The sequence below is a fragment of the Equus caballus genome, chromosome 7 (assembly GCF_041296265.1).
Source record: "Equus caballus isolate H_3958 breed thoroughbred chromosome 7, TB-T2T, whole genome shotgun sequence".
NCBI lineage: Eukaryota > Metazoa > Chordata > Mammalia > Perissodactyla > Equidae > Equus > Equus caballus.
In genome coordinates, this window is record NC_091690.1 from 99,166,861 (window position 1) to 99,183,065 (window position 16,205).

A 16,205-nucleotide genomic window follows, 5' to 3' on the forward strand; every position below is an offset into this window, starting at 1 on the left:
GGGGGCTGTCCTAGAAATATGTACAGATAGATCTCTGGGAGAAACTCCGGCAGCTTGAAAAGATCTTACAGAAAGGTAATTCTTAGATTTTTCCCTACTTTACCACTAAAATGTCACTATTCTATAGAGATTATATTTTCTGTTTATAATCAGAAAAATTAGTGTTGTTTAATAAAAACATATACTAAATGCAAAATATGAGTTAATATATAGCTATGTCACTTGATTTTCACAAAGAGCCACTTTTATGAGACAAAGTTAATGAGTTTACAAAAATCTTTTGAAAATAAGGCACTTTCATTGCAATTAGGTTGTAAAATATGTAGTCAGCTTATGACCTTTAATGACATTCTTAATTCTCAGTTTTTCGAATGTATCTAAATTTACTTAAGCATCTTCTTTAAAGTGGGTAATATAAATTAAACGTTTGCAATTTTTGCAATAATAAAGGAACAAAGTTCTATACGTAATTCCTCTCTCACATCTATTTTGTGAGCGAGCTTTCGTAGACCAGGTGTTCTCAGGGTGGGCACGTGAGCATCTCAGAACCATTGCACATTGCCTGCGGATGTGAGGGACTTGTCTCTACAAATCAAAGGATCTGTTTCTCATTCTTTCAGCTTCCGCTCATGCATTCAGAACTCTGCTGGGCTGAGAAAGAACACCCTGGTTTTGAGATTCTGCACAATCAGAGAGATGATGCAGGGATGGGAGAAGAAAAACGCTTCGGAACAGGAGAAGGAGGGGCCCGGGCAATCATAAAACCATAAATCAGAGAATGATGTCGGCCCTGAAGAAAGAGCCACTAACCCTGGAGAGGGAGCCGCCTTGGCGCACTGATGGCAGATGGGCCTACACCAGCTGGAGATGAGAGCTGCTCTGGCGATGTCCAAAGGGTGCGTAGGAGGAACGCGGGTAAGTCGTCCAAATAGCGGCCGCAGTGAAAGGAGTGGAAGGGAGTCTGCACTAGACGGGACTCAGACACTGTCTGGGGTTTCATTACAGAGCAGAGTGGAACCTCTGAGATGTGTTGGCTTCTCACTCTGCTAGTAAATGTACCAACCACAGAAACTCTGAGCCTCTTTGGCCAGAGTCCCCAGTGAGGTCTGAACCGTGCTCTTCCCGTGGTCCATTTGTTTCACTCGCACAGTCCATTCTCCAGGAGTATTCTTTACAGCCTGACAGCCTGCAAGGAGCCGTTCCTAAGTGATCACAAAGAGCTCAGGCAGGTCCCCAAAAACAAGACAGACAGCATGGAAAAAGAAAGGAAAGATTAAAAGAATATTTTTAAAAAATAAAGCAAAGGAAGAAATAACGTGTAGAAAACTTTCAGGACATTTCCTAAGTATCTTTCAACACCCTGAGGCCACATTAATCTCCCCAAACATTGCTTTACCACGACAATCCTCCATTCAGAGACAACTCGTGGCTCAAACGCTTCAGTCTGGGATGTGTGATGGATGGAAGTCTGTCCCCCTAAAACTCATAGGTTGAAGCTCTAACCCTCAGTGTGACTGCATTTGGAGAAAGGGCCTTTAAGGGCAGAATTAAGGTTAAACGGGGTCATAAGGGTGGGGTCCTGATCGGATGGAGGAGGGAGACATGGGAGCTCTCTCTCTCCACGTGTACACGAGGGCGAGGCTGCGTGAGGACACACAGCCTGAGAAGGCAGCCACCTGCAAGCCAGGAAGAGAGTCCTTATCAGAAACCAACCCTTGCTGGCACCTTGATCTTGGACTTTCCGGTCTCCAGAACTGTGAGAAATAAATTACACAGCTGTGTAAGCCACTCAATCTGCGGTATTGTGTTATGGCAGCCAAGTAGACCAACGCAGATAGTATGTGGGGCCCACCACATGCTCGCAAACAATCTCTCTGGTTGTACATCTCTCTCCCTATTTCTCAGTCCGAGCACCATCTACTTAATGGGATTTATGAATTCTAATGTCCATACCGTTGTGTGCAGTGTCCCTCATCCTTGTTAATGCTTTTTCTGCCTAAGATGCTGAATCTTACCCATTTCTCAAGTTCCATGAGAATCCTGATTGATTCCTCTGTGGACCTTTCTCCTTCACCCCAGGTGGGCAGGGCGTCCCCCTCCTCTGAGCTCCTACCAGACTTCCTGTCTGAGCTGCTGACTTGACCTTTATCACAAGCTGATAGTATTTCTCTAAAAGGAACATCAACTCCCTTAGCAAATACATTTTTCTTACAAGGAAAATCTGCGTTCAGCATAACAAAATACGGAACACACCGAAAAACACACAGGAAAGAAATACCACCTTTATCAGGTCACCAATAATAAGACCTCCAATAAATACTTCCAACAATAAAGTCCTTCCAGTCTTTTTCTAGGTGTGTGCACGGATGTGCACAGCATCCCACTCCATGTGGGATGTTATATTATGTGTCTTCCACTCAGCATAACTTGAACATCTTTATTGTCGTCATTCTTTCTAAAGTTAGTTTTAATTGTTATAATATTCTATCCTATGTACTATAATTCAACAACTCCCTATTGAGGAGTGTTTAAATTATTTCTAATCTATCTGTGTTATAAATAGCCTTGTGATAAATATTCTTACCAAAAAATCTTTGCATAAATTCATGGAAATATCCTTGGAAAGTTCTAGAAGTACATTTTCTTATGATATGCACAGCCACATTGTCCCCCAAAAAGCTGTACTTCCACCAGCATGAGAGTGCCCATTTCTCTACAAACCCAAGTAAACTTTGATAGATTTTCAAAAGCTTTTGCCAACTTGAAATATTAATTTACTGAGAGCATAGACCGTGTGTTATTTATTCCTCCCACTGTTACCACTACTGTTGATGTTAACCTGTCAATTATACGGCGCAATAAAGTTTTCAAAACCTTTCCATATCCATCAATTAACAATACCTTACAGCATCTAGCACAATGCCCTTCATGTACGAAGTTCATAGAAAAATTATATGACATGGAATAATATTTATGGAGTGCCTTTTATACACTACGTGAGAGTCACATAAATCAAAGTCGCTCCTCCACCAGATAGATGTAATTTTTGTAAGAGTTAGTGTAAGTTTTTGCTATCCTGAGTCTGACAGGCACTCTGCAATCCTGTCGCCCCTGCTCTACCCTTCACCTGGTCTATTAATCTTTCCATCCTCTCTCACCGATGTGTCAGTTATAGTTGCAAATGGTTAAGTGCATTTTAAGACTTAGTATCTACAACACAAACTGAAGTTTTCGAAGGAAACAGCAAGGAAGAAAGACCCCAGCTTTGCTATAGAACCTTTTCCAGAATGTTCTCTACTGAAAAAGTTTTCACTCTCTTTCTAACATGACTTTCTTTTTTTCCCCATGTGTACGAAGTTCCCTTACTTGTATTCTTGGTTTTGAGGACATTTTCTGCATTTTTCTGTCTTCTTTCTCAAGTACAGCAGATTGGTTGTCAACTTCTGAGATGCGATTGCTCTCACAGTTCTTACTCAAAGACCCTGCCGAAGAGGAGTGGTCTCTCACACTTTGAAGTCAGCGTCCTCAGGCAGAGCTCCTCTGAGGTGCCGGTACCCTGGTGCCCTCACTGGCCTCCGTGAAGTCCTCCAGCTGGCCCACCACACCGTCTTGCCTTTCCCTGCACCCGCCAACATCACATCTTTATGTGACTTGCTCTCGTCCCAGAAAAACTTATAAAAACATTTCACAAAGTAAAAAAGCCAAACAACTACTCAAGATATCGCTGCAACAGGTAAGACTTTTTAAAAGTCTATGAAAATCCATTGATGAGGTGCCTAAACTTCTATTTACAACTAAGAAAATGTCAAACTTTAGAATTATCTCCTTGATATTGCAAACAACACATGAACTGCATTCATTTTTTCCTTAGTCCATGTTCCAAATTTGGAAGGTGAAAGTCAGCCATGGTTCCACCGCTCTGGGTAGTGAGAACATGGTGGGTTTCCTCCGATCGATACTGTTGTCTTCCCTGCAGAGAACATACCTAGGGAGTAATTCCTGATGGGGGAAAAATCGCTCTTTCGTGATCTGGGTTCAAAGTAGAACAGGAAAATTATTTTAAAGTTTTAATTTTACTCTTTGGCTGCCATTGTTCTCTGCCGGCCAAGTGGCATCTTGGTTCACACTTGTGTCAGACAGCACTGGGCTTCACATTTTCACACCCATAAGCCCATTTAATCCTCATATCAACTCTGTGAGGAACGTGTTAGTCCCATTTTGCAGATGAGAAAATGCAGTTGAGGAAGGTGAAATAACTTGCCTGACCTCACAATCTAGACGCGTCAGAGCTGGGATGTGAGCTCAGATCTGTGGGACACCTCCTTTCACACTAGACTCACCCCTGAAATAGTTCTGCCCCAGGCGTAAGCGCCGTCTGCAGGTCTGCCCCCGTTTCGATAGATCCACACCCTTTTGGCGTTGGGTTGCTTATACAGGCTGCTCTGCCCAAGTGCTGTGCGTGCAGCTGGAATTGGAGAATTCCTCTTGTGTTGCCGTTCCTGGACTTCAGAAAGGTGAGCCTGTTAGGAAAAGCCCGTGTGTGTGAAGGCTGTCAGGACAGACAGAATCGTCTTATAATTGTAAATTATACTGAACAAAGTTTAGGAGTGCATTACGCTCTCCTGTCACTGACTTTTCTGCAAATTCTCCTTGCTTCCATGAACCACTAAGGGCAATAATAATCACAGAGTAATAATAATAAGGTACTTATTTTGGCAAAGCACTTAACCTTCATTTATAACTTGGAGAAATGAATAGAGACGTGTTTTGGATTTCTGCATGGTGTTTCTCCTACTGAGCCATTTCTCTGCATCTAACAATGAATTTTTTATTAGAATCACAACATCATTTCCTTCAACCAAGAGATGCTTAAGGGAGTGTGCGTGGCCATTGCAAGTCTTCCTTCTGCCTCTTAAAATATGGCTGCCACCCTACGCATTGCCAGATCCCTGCCAGGCAGCTTTTCATCCTACTTTGAGCAGGTCCTGTTCAATGCTCTGCACTCACTCCCTGGTCGGTGATTTATCCTTCTTAGCTTGGCATGAAATCACATTTCTAGCAATGTCAGTTTCCTTTTTTCTCGTAACCTTGACTTGGGCACACGCCTAAGATTTTCATTGAACACATTTCACGATTTGAGAAACCCTATTAAATAAGAACATATCATTTTGATGAAAAACTTCACAAAGCAAAAAGTTTTCCCAGGTCTCTATCCCCAAATCCTCTCTCAACAGCTGACCTTTCTCTTCTAGACTTTTTATGTCCGGCAATCCTGAATGATTAACCAATTGGACTGAAACTGCTTTTTGAATTCCTCACTTCTGAATGTCTCCATTGCAATTAGTATTTTGCTCCTTGCTCATTTTACATCTTGAGACATACCCTTAGGAGTGATGAGCAATGAAGCCATAAGGCTCAACTTGACTACGCGTATTGTAATTACCTTTGTACATATCCACTGGGCCTTTTTCTCTTCTTTGCTAAGGTCATAATTTCTCATCTCCATTCAAACAAAACAGACCTTCATACGAGCTGCTGTCTCTTAGATAACTGCTTGCCAAATGCCAGCTCAATGCTTGGATATGCTTATGTGGTCATGACTGACCAGATGCCGAGAATATATTAATCGCATAATTTAAAAATTCAATACTGTACTTTTAAAAGCTTATAAGAGAGGCCGAGTCTTGAATGTCTCAAGTCCTAAAGAACGTACCTCTGTATGTCTTATAAGGTCCATGAGTTTAATTTCCTCTCGAGTCTTCTCAGCCCAGCTTCCTTCCACCAGCACCGGCTGCACAGGGCTTTTGTTGGGAGCCATGGTGGCCGGCTGACGCGCTGCTACTCGCCGCCCTGGGGAAAGAAGTCTCTGGAAATGTTGTTTCTGATGATCGGCTTGCAGATTTCAAATAAATTGGTTTGGCTTTCTATGCATAAATCATTCCACTCGGGAGCATAGGCTAAAATACTAAATATATCATAAAAGCAAAGACGCCTAAGGTAATCATATCTAACAATGCCTCTTCACGTGGGAGCTTGAGGCTTTAAATAGCCGGGATGTGCATACTCACTGTACAGACAGAAAAGAAGGATAACAGGCTGACTTCCACACTGGCCCCAGCCTCTTACCCACGATATGGTTCAGCAGTAATTTAGTCAAATAGAATCTGTGACCTATATAGCCCATCGTCTCTTCCAGGCATGGAACATATGTTTTGTTCTCTTCACTAATAATAAGCCTTTCCCCCACAATTAGCTTAGCAGCCTGGGGATTAAGTATTTCTAAAATAATATTAACCCAAGAGACAGGAGGTCTTTTTTTCTATCTAATAATACCCCACGAGCACGGTTAGTTTCTGACAACTCTGCTGTGCCCTTTAGGCTGTTAAGAAGCTGTGGTAAGAGAAAATATTTATTGGAATACTGTATTCTAAAGAATCACAGGCATAATTTAATAAGTGTGGTGATCTGAATTTATGCATTATTTCAACTAGGCCACTTGAAATCATTATAAAAGAGGTTTAAAAGTCATACTTATGAACTTGTTTTCTTTTTCTGTGTCGAAGAGATACTCAGCACTGAGTCTCATACTGACCTCTAAACTTCTTAAGTAAAAATAATGCTTTCTCTTGTATGTTCCTTCCAGAAACCTGTGTTCAGCACCAGTCATGGGTCAGCATCGTGCTGGATAATGCAAATACAAATATGTTCAAGATCAAGTCCTCGCCTCAAGTTCCGCGGGACGCAGACGTCAAGGAAATGATCACACCAATAATTGTCTGCAACTGAGCTGCACAAGGGAAGGACAGGGTCTACAAAAGCATGTAACAGGGCTCACTGACCTGGTCTGAGGTGTCAGAGCAGGCTCTGAGAGAGTAACACTGGAGTGGATAAAATAACAGGCATACTAAAATGTAGTTGAGTCCTAGTTTTGTTACCAAAGGACTCTTAATGTGCGGGTTTTCAGACTATGACTACAAACAAAACTCTTTGAAATAATGCAACACTTGCAGAGGATAAAGCATTTGTGCTCTTATAGCTCAAGTTTGTGGAAATAGATCCAGCACTAAAAAGAAGCAGCAGCAATGACTTTTCAGGGAAACTAGAACTCTATGTACCTAATAAGCACTCATATGTAATTCATGGATGTGGAAAAAGCGTAATTGAATCAATCGGCCAATGAGTTACAGTGACAGTGCCATTAGGTAACTTGCTTCAGAGAAGACCATAGCGACAAGAGAAAAATCATAACATAAATTTATGCTGAATATAGTTTTTAGCCAACTGTATTCAGAAAGTGCAGATAACGTTAATTTATGATACCTACATTCTTACGGATAATATTTCAATAAATATTTTATTTACGATGCATTTTGAACATTAAAATTTTGCTCAACTAAAGAGAGTTCAGCAATGGTTTATCTTTTACACTGTTGAGAGCCAAACATTAAACATAGGAAACAGGAAAAACATTATGCATTACTTGTTTTTTGTTAACTTGCTTCTAATGGTCTTAAGAAAGTGAATGCATTTGCACTGTAATTTTCATAGAGACATAATGTCATCACAAAAGGTTTTTGTTCAGGGAAAGGTTTTCATAACAAACTATTATTTATATATGTAAGAATAACAGAAATTGAAACCAAGCAAAAACATATTGAATAAATTATTTTCTTATTACAGTTCCCATATACGCTATCTTATTTCACATGACATCAGGGGATAGCAATGATAATCGCTAACTATTAATGGGAAAGCTAGAGAACATGAGGGCTTTGCTGTTCTCTCAGACTATAAATCTCACCTGGACAGCTCTCCTCATCTCTCTCCCTTACTGGGACCCAACCTGGCTCAGCAGCCTGGGAGGGCATAGCCACCTCATTGGGGGTTTCAGTTAGCAGACCCATTTGGCTCTCACACTAAATAAAATGCTCCAGCATTGTCTTTATATGTAATAAAGGTGATGCTTTCACTTGACCTGCCATTGCTTAGTTGTATTCATTAGTTTTTAAGACCCAAAGTAGGAAAATAGGCTGCCTTCTCAGCAATCTCATCCTAACATTTATTGAATATTTATTATGTGCTAAGCATGTAGTAAATAGTCAACATTTGTTACTTAGCCATAAAAACTCTACAAAGTAATTACTAGCATTATGATTAATATTAATTAATATTAATTAATCGGAATCATGCTTATAAATAAAATGTGACATCATCACAGTACTTTGTACATAGTATATGCTCAATAAACATTTGTCACATTTACCAATGGTTATAATAATAGTAAATAATCAACTCTACAACTATTCATACTCCCCACACCTCCCCTTTCATCTAAGGAGCTCACACGCTAACAGGGACTGCAGTTAACTGCACTTAGGCTTGTCCTTCTTTATCCTCACAATCCCGACAGCTAGAAAAGGCCTTCCTCAGAGGAGGTGTTTAACAAGCATCTATTGAATTTACCTCTAATATAGGAAAATATACCAGTTTGTCAGTAGAGACAAGATTTATCCTAGCACTAAACTCTAAGAGAAACTATACATCAGTGGAGCCCTCCATAATGGACACCATCTGACCAAATGGAGACTGTTTTCAACAGACGTATGATAGATGGTGGCAACTGAACTTTAAATGTCTTTATAATACTTAATTATAATAAAAGCCAAAGACATGATATAAAATCGGAATTCAGTAAAGGAAGCTCTGCCAGGTGCTATTTTCAGTATGTTGCTTTCTATTGATTTAACTTGTTATAGGAACAGAGCTTAGGAAATTCACTGGAGTGAACGGTTGAAATTCCATTCATTCTTTAATTCAATCATTCTGTAACTATTCAGAGAACAAATAAGAAGGGTATAGAATTCATAATGTAACACAGAAGAGACAGTCACAGGAACAGGTAATTACAATAATGTGATGAGGACGACCAGAGGGGAAGTTCAGGGTAAAACACATTATCCCTGATAATTGGAATGTTCGAGAAGGCTTTAGGAAGAAATAACACATAAACTGAAAAGTATGGAATGAGTGGACCAATCCAAGAGGACAAGAAAGAGAAAAGTTGAGGCAGAGGGAACTGAATTGTGCAAAAAACTCAGAGTTACGAACACAGAGCATGTCTAGGGGACTGAAAAAAGTCCAAAAGAGTAGAGTGGATGGCAGAAGGATGGTGGGAAGCTGCAGAGAACCAGACCATGGAGGGCCGTATTAAGGAGTTTCAATTTCACCTTAAAGATAATAGGGATCTTTGAAGGTTTGTTTTGAAGGTTTTTTGAAGGCCTGGAGGACCATAACACCTTTGCATTTTTCATGGCTGCTCCAGCTCCAGAATGTCACCCTTATGCACAGAATGGAGGAAGGGAGACCAAACAGAAGGCTGTCTCAGTAATCCAAGGGACAGACGACAACAGCTTAGACTTGGGTAATGATAGTGGGAAGTAAGACAGTTGGAACTCAGTAAGATAAACTTAACAGATTCAAAGCAACAAGACTTACTGACATTTGTTGGAGAAAGTGAGAGACAGGGAGAGGCCTGGGATGCCTCCCAGGCTCTGAGAGAGAACACCTGGGTGAGTGGTGGTAGTGCCCACTGCAGGAAAAAATGAAGGAGGCAGGGGGTGATATTACGGCTTTAGTCTTGGACATGCACATGGGACATTCAAATGACAATGTCCAGTAGTTGCAGTTGTCTAGAAGTTAGCAGTAGCAATAGACACTTTTCACTTATAACCAACAATCCTTCTGGTAAGAACCAGAAAACAGCCATTTCAGCCCAGAGTTCTGTCTGCTGCAGGTGGAACTAGTTATGTTGCTTACTGAAGTAAGAGTCTCATGTTTTGACACCAGACAGTGCACATACTCAGGAGTTGAAATCCTGCTACGACAATTACAGAGCCTGAACTGTATTCCTTCCCAGACTGAAGTCCACAGGACATTTTCTCCCCAAAGAATCACTGGATATCTTAAGGGCTCGGAACAATATAAGGTCAGGAAAACCAACAGGGTGGCTATATGACCCAGATACCCCGCTAAATTTTTAATGTACACATAAGTCATGTGACATTGATTTTAATATAAAATTTACAAATATAACCTCAGTACTGAAAAGATACACCACAAGGTTTTAGACTTGCTCCAGTGACCTCTGTAACACATCTTTATATACTACTCAGATAAACATCTGGCTTCTAACAGCAGAAAAAACTACCAGCAAATTGAGGTTACATTTAGAATTAAACATGGTGATACTTGATTTAGTTAATACTGACCTCTTAACTGTCTCATTTTGTGTTTCATGGTGTCTAGATCAGCCAAAATTTTGTCCTTTTTTAGCCAGTTCTGTTTTTCTAATTTTTCTGCTTTCTGCAAAGCTAGAATAATAAAAATACATGATATTTTATCTTGTACTATTTTATCAACAGTAATTTATCATGTAAGCCAATAATTTATAAAGAACCTTTTGTTCCAAGAAATAGATTCAATTAGAAAGAAGTAATTAAAAGGTGAGGGTCATTAACAGAACCCTCATTTGAAAGATGACAGGGCTTAAGGCATTTCTTTACGGAATGAGGGGAAAAGAGGAACAGTGCTGTTTTATTCTATAGATTTACCACATGCAATAGTCATATTGCATTTTCCACTTCCACAAACTATTTGGAGGTGATGAAAGCCTGGCTTGGAACCATTCATTTTTTAAACATCCACCTACTGCCTAAAGGGTGCAATTCTTAAAAATGAAAATGTGCAGACAGGTCGTCTTCAGTGTGAATTAAACTCATTTGTTATTTTCTAATGTATATCATTATTCTCAGTCTTAGAGACCAAAGATCTCTTTATCAACTAAATTAGACATTTTTCCATGCAGAATACTCCATTCCAGTAAGAAAAAGCAGGCGATTGTGCAAATACAGGAGCACAGCTGTGCTTGTGCACATGGTAATCGATGGACCTCTTGCTCTTTGCATAAATGCGATGTTATTATGTTGATACTATACACATTTAATTCATTTTCTTACAGAGACATAAAATTTATTTCTCTGTCCCTTTGTACACTTGCTTGAAAGAAAGCAGAAACAAAAAACTTACCATTCGGAGATAGAAATGGTTCCCCACAAGATATCCAGACGGCAATAGGATTTCTAAGGACAAAAGCGAGGCGAGACCTGTCTACATCATCTAAGCTGTCGGTCGGCACAGACTGGGGAAATAGTTTGGTTTTCACTTGCATTCTTGGGTTTTCTGGGGAACAAATGACACAGTCGTCATTGTTCAATGAATAATGAATAAATTTGCTTACTGAATTCATTTGTTCATTCAAAGTATTTCATTCTTCATTAATGACTTGATTTAAACAGGCAATACCAAAACCAGATGCTGATATATAAATTTGATCAGAAACCTCATATGCAACCAAAGAATTTAAACTAATCTGATTGTAAATATACGTTTTAGTTTCTTCCTTACACTTCCCCTAGTTCTGAAAGAAATTTGAAGTGGCTTACCAACATATCTACTCTGAAAAGGGATAAAGTAAAGATAAGAAAACCAAGCAAAGGGGAAAAGGACTATAGAAATAGACTAAAGCCAGAGATAGGCGCCTAGGCATCCTCATCTTTTAAATGGATGATAGTATCGACCTCACTCTGCTGCTGCGAAGATTAAAAGAAAAAAAGGAAAGTGCTTAGAATAAACAGTGTTTGGTCTATTTAATTGGGCAAGCATCCAAAAAATGCTACATAATATTTGTATTATTAAATGATAATGAATACAATTTTTTGTTTGCTAGAGATAAATCACAATTTGGGCTCTGAGCTTCCTAGTGGCCAAAGCAAAGAGGAAAACACAATTTTAATATTCGCACGGCCCACACAGATAAACTCCTCAGAAGATACACCTTCCCTGGTCCTGGGGTCTGAGAGAGATTTATTTCAGGGTCTTCATAAAGGAGTTATTTGTGAGATAGCTAACAGTATCCTGCAATAGAAATTAATATACATTGAGAACGCACTATGTGCTGCGCATTTTAATAAGACGTCTACATATGTTATCTCATGAAACGCTCAAAAGGACACTCTGAGGAAGGTCTGAGCCCAGTTTACAGATAAGGTAACTGAGAGTTAGTCACACAGCTAGGCAGTGGCAGAGCCAGGATTAGAACCCAGATCAACTGCCTCTGTAGTGAGCACGATGCTGAGTTGTGACTGATGTCTGTTTCTTTAAAGTTCCTCAATGCCAACTGAGGGCATAACCCCAAGCCATGATTCAGCACAGGGGGCAGCCCGCTGACGGGCCTCCCTGATTCGAGGATGACCTTTAGATGTAGAGGGGAGGGGATGACCTCCTGGTAGTCCTGCACAAACAACATTAGTTCCAACCAGGTTTAGATAAGAATTTGAAAGAAGAGTGTTGGAGAAGGCAATCTTCCAGAACCTGGAGATCAGAAATTCCAAATGCCAAACAAAGGCAGAACTATATGCTTTAGTGATCAGCTGGGCATGAAATATTCTCACTATTATTTTTAAAAACTCATCAGAAAACAAAACAAATAATATCACTGTGAGATAATAGGAAATATATATATTGGTCTCTGCCCCCAGTTCTTGGCACAGAGCTCCTTAAATCTTTTTAATTTCCTACGTGATCAGAGCACTAGGAGCCTCTCTTGTTCTAATATTTGGTCTCTGCTCCTGGTTCCTGGCACAGGGCTCCTAAATCCTTTGGAATTTTCTGGGTGATGGCAGTGTCTTGTTCTAATGAGGCAACTCTTGGTGGGCTCCTGGATGGGGCTGGTCACCAGAAAGACCACGCCATGACTAGAAGTTTAGTAGTTTCAACCATTGTGCCCCCTTCTCCAGGAAGGGAGAGGGGCTGGAATGGAGTTGATGACCGGTCTTGCCTACACGATGAAGTCTCCATTAAGTCCCGAAAGCTTGAGGTGCAGAGGGCTCCTGGGTTGGTGAACATATGGAGGTGCTGGGAGAGCGGCGCCCCAGAGATGGCATGGAAGGTCCACGATCCTTCTTCACACCATGCCCTACGCATCTCTCCCATCCAGTGTTCACTGTATCCTTTCTCATATCCTTTTGTAATAAACTGGTCATCTTGTAAGCAAACTGCTTCCTGAATTCTGTGAGCAAATTAATTGAACCGAGGAGGGAGTCATGGGAACTTCTGAATTATAGCCAATTGGTCAGGAGCACAGGTAACAACCTGGCCTTGTGATTGGTATCTGAAGGGTGAAGTCTTGTGGGACTGAGCCCTTAACCTGTGGGATCTGATGCTATCCCCACGTGGATAGAGTCGGCGTTTAGTTAAATTGCAAGGCACCCAGCTGGTGCTATAGGATTGCTTGGTGTGGGAAGAAACTCCGCAGAACTAGTGTCAGAAGTGCTGTGAGTGTGATAGACGTGCGAGAGCAAAGGAGAGACACACGGGAGGAAGAGTGGGTTTTCCCGACTCAATCCTGTGCACAAGAACGATAGCTAACACTCTTTGACTGTTTGTTAAGTGTCAACCAGGCACTGTTATAAGTGATATATATACTCACATACATTTATTCAGATCCACATGTACTCTTAGGAGTACAAATTCATATTTACGAGGACCAAATGAGGATACATTCACGTGACTATGAGTGTCTTCATTTTACAAATGAGGAAACTGAGGTACACAGAGGTTAAGCAACTTCCCCAAGATCATTCAGTTGGCAAGTGTCAGAGTTTGGATGTGAACCCTGGCATTCTGGCTCCAAAATCCCCACTCTCAACCTCTGAACCGTGCCTGTCACAACAACAGTACTGGGCACCTGCTGTACCCGCAGAATCTCTGCTGGCCAGACTCTTTCTTTAAGCAAACTGTTGTGGGGGACATGTCCCCGCCTCAAGCTGAGCACAGTCGAGCTGTGAACAGGCAGAGGCAATCCTGCTTACAGGAGCCCTGGAGACAGGCGGGGTGGGCGGGGGCGAGGGAGGCGGGCCCTATAGAGTGGAAGCCGGGTCTTCTCATGACTGAGCAGGTTTGCATTGACCCAGCTCCCCTTTCTTAAGTGGTATCCAGTTGGTTTGGGTTCTGAATTTAAGAACAAAACCTGCTTGTGTTGTATAAACTAGCTAAGCTGTCAACTTATTTTATAAATTCTAGGCAATTTATTTATTGTTTTGGTGCTGAAACCAAATCTACATTATTCTTTTATTTTTGTTTTTATTCTGCAAGGTGAGGATGATTTAAGAATCTCAGGTGAGAGGAGCTTTCTGTGGTTGTCATTCTAGAAGGGGTAACTGAATGAAAGAATCACATTTAACCTTTTTATGATCAAACATAAGTCGAATTGGTTAAACCCTGTCAAATGTAACCAACCTTTCATACTTTTAACTGTTGTCTCTTCTGTTCCGACAGGGGCTGCCTCTTTCTTTCGTCCCTCAGAGTCTCTCTGGATAAAAGATTCGCCTAGAGCCCATAAAACCAAATCACGCAAGGAGCAGACCGCGGTTCCATCTTCGGTGTACACTTTGGAGGCTGCTCGGGCAAGACCAAGCCGTTCCGTGCATTCTGTAAGAAGCTAGACAACACCGACTGGTCAGAACTGAGAGGAAATCGTGAGAGAACTGGGAATAATCAGGAAGACCTTATTATTTTAGAAATCTGAGAAAATCCTGTAATTTGAGAAAATAGAAAGCTGAATAACTACCGATTTGATCTTTGATTAGAGACCATTTCTGATATTAGATTAACCTACATAATCTCACAAAATTAGTCCAATCCAGCTGAGAAAGTTCTTAGCTCCAGAAATGTAACACAGCAGTTGACATTTGTTAATGCATTTTATCATCAGAGTATCTATTTGCTAAGAAATGTTCAACCTAGAAATTCACTTTCAATTTTGCTGCCTTGTAAGGTATAAATTGTGACCACTCCATATTGATGACCTGCTTTAAAATGAATGAGTAGTTGACTTTCAAACCAGGAAATGACACCTATTGTTACTTCCATTTGCAGATGGGAAAACAGGCCGAAGGATTAATATTTTTGCCCAAGACCACAAAAGCCAGCTGTGGAGCTCAGGGTGAATCTTGGAGTTGCTAACTTTTGTACTTTGCTTAGTCTGTTGAACAACATCATCTTTATAAAAAATGTACTTGTATTCCACCAAGGAGGTGAGCGAAGGAGTCTGTGTGTGTGGGTGCATCTGCGAGGAAGGCTCCAGGGTAAGAGCAGATCCCATCTACCAACGCTTGTAAAATATGCTGTCAAAGGTGCTGGCTGGAATGGACAGACAGGATAACCGCCAAGCGATGGAAGGACAAAGCTGGGTGTGGGCCCTTTGGGCTCTCCTCCCTTCCTGCGACCCTGGACACAGCCTCTAAGGCGGAAAGCACAGATTCTCTCCCGGCACAAGTCCTGCTTCGCCAGTGCGAACATGAAGTGAAACACCCTATGGACAAACGAGAGCTCAGATTCTCCAAATGACAGATGAGGCAGGGGCCCCTCGAACAGTCAGACGACACGCAGCTTGAAGCCAGAATGGGAGCAAGGCAGAGAGGCATTGTGTCTGTCACAGAATGAAGAAAGTCTGGTGGCTTTGTTTCCCCTGCTTTTGTATATCTTTGCTCTGGAGCTAATCTAAAAACCACATTCTGGTTTCTCACTTTTCTAAGGCTGTATCCAAAGAAATACAATCAGAAAGAATATGTTTAAGAAACCAGAGATCTTGATCTCATCAGCTTAAATTGGTGAAGCTGGCCAGGGACATTTATCACTCAATCCCACTGCTTTTTTCTTGTCAGAGGAATCACCATTATCGTTACCTCTGAGGATGCGAGAAGCATTTAAGTGATAGCCACTTACCATGGGGAATGTTCCAGCCACAATTAACTTCCCATTTCGATATCCGTCTCCGTTTCTGTATGCAATTATTTTCACTGCCTTCTGGTGCGTAGCTGCCATACCACTATGAGATACAACTTGCGTGCGGGTCTTCGTCCGTAAAGATGATAGGCGGTCTTCATAATAACCTAGAGTTTTCTCAGCCTTGTAAGAAGATAAATCAGCCTGATTTAAAAAAAAAAAAAAATCATAGGTCTACTCAAGCTTTTTTCTTTCAGTGTTGCTATTTTGGTATACATCAGTCTTTTAATGAATATGTGTGTGGCGTCTCCATTTTGAAATGCTCACTTCAAATGTATTGGAGGCTGCAGTGGGAGGGACTC

The 16,205-nt window shown here is 41.0% G+C and overlaps 1 protein-coding gene across 7 annotated transcripts in view; it reads right to left on the reverse strand.

Moving 5' to 3' along the window:
- DCDC1 (doublecortin domain containing 1) overlaps positions 1-16,205 on the reverse strand; it is a 444,094-nt gene that overhangs the window by 24,711 nt on the left and 403,178 nt on the right. For all 7 annotated transcript variants that reach the window (XM_070274958.1, XM_023646546.2, XM_070274959.1 and 4 more), the window contains 6 exons: positions 15,844-16,047; positions 14,356-14,557; positions 11,086-11,238; positions 10,269-10,370; positions 5,714-5,850; positions 4,341-4,520 (listed from right to left, as the gene is read on the reverse strand). In XM_070274958.1, coding sequence (XP_070131059.1) covers positions 4,341-4,520; positions 5,714-5,850; positions 10,269-10,370; positions 11,086-11,238; positions 14,356-14,557; positions 15,844-16,047 — 978 coding nt within the window. The remainder of the gene's footprint in view (positions 1-4,340; positions 4,521-5,713; positions 5,851-10,268; positions 10,371-11,085; positions 11,239-14,355; positions 14,558-15,843; positions 16,048-16,205) is intronic.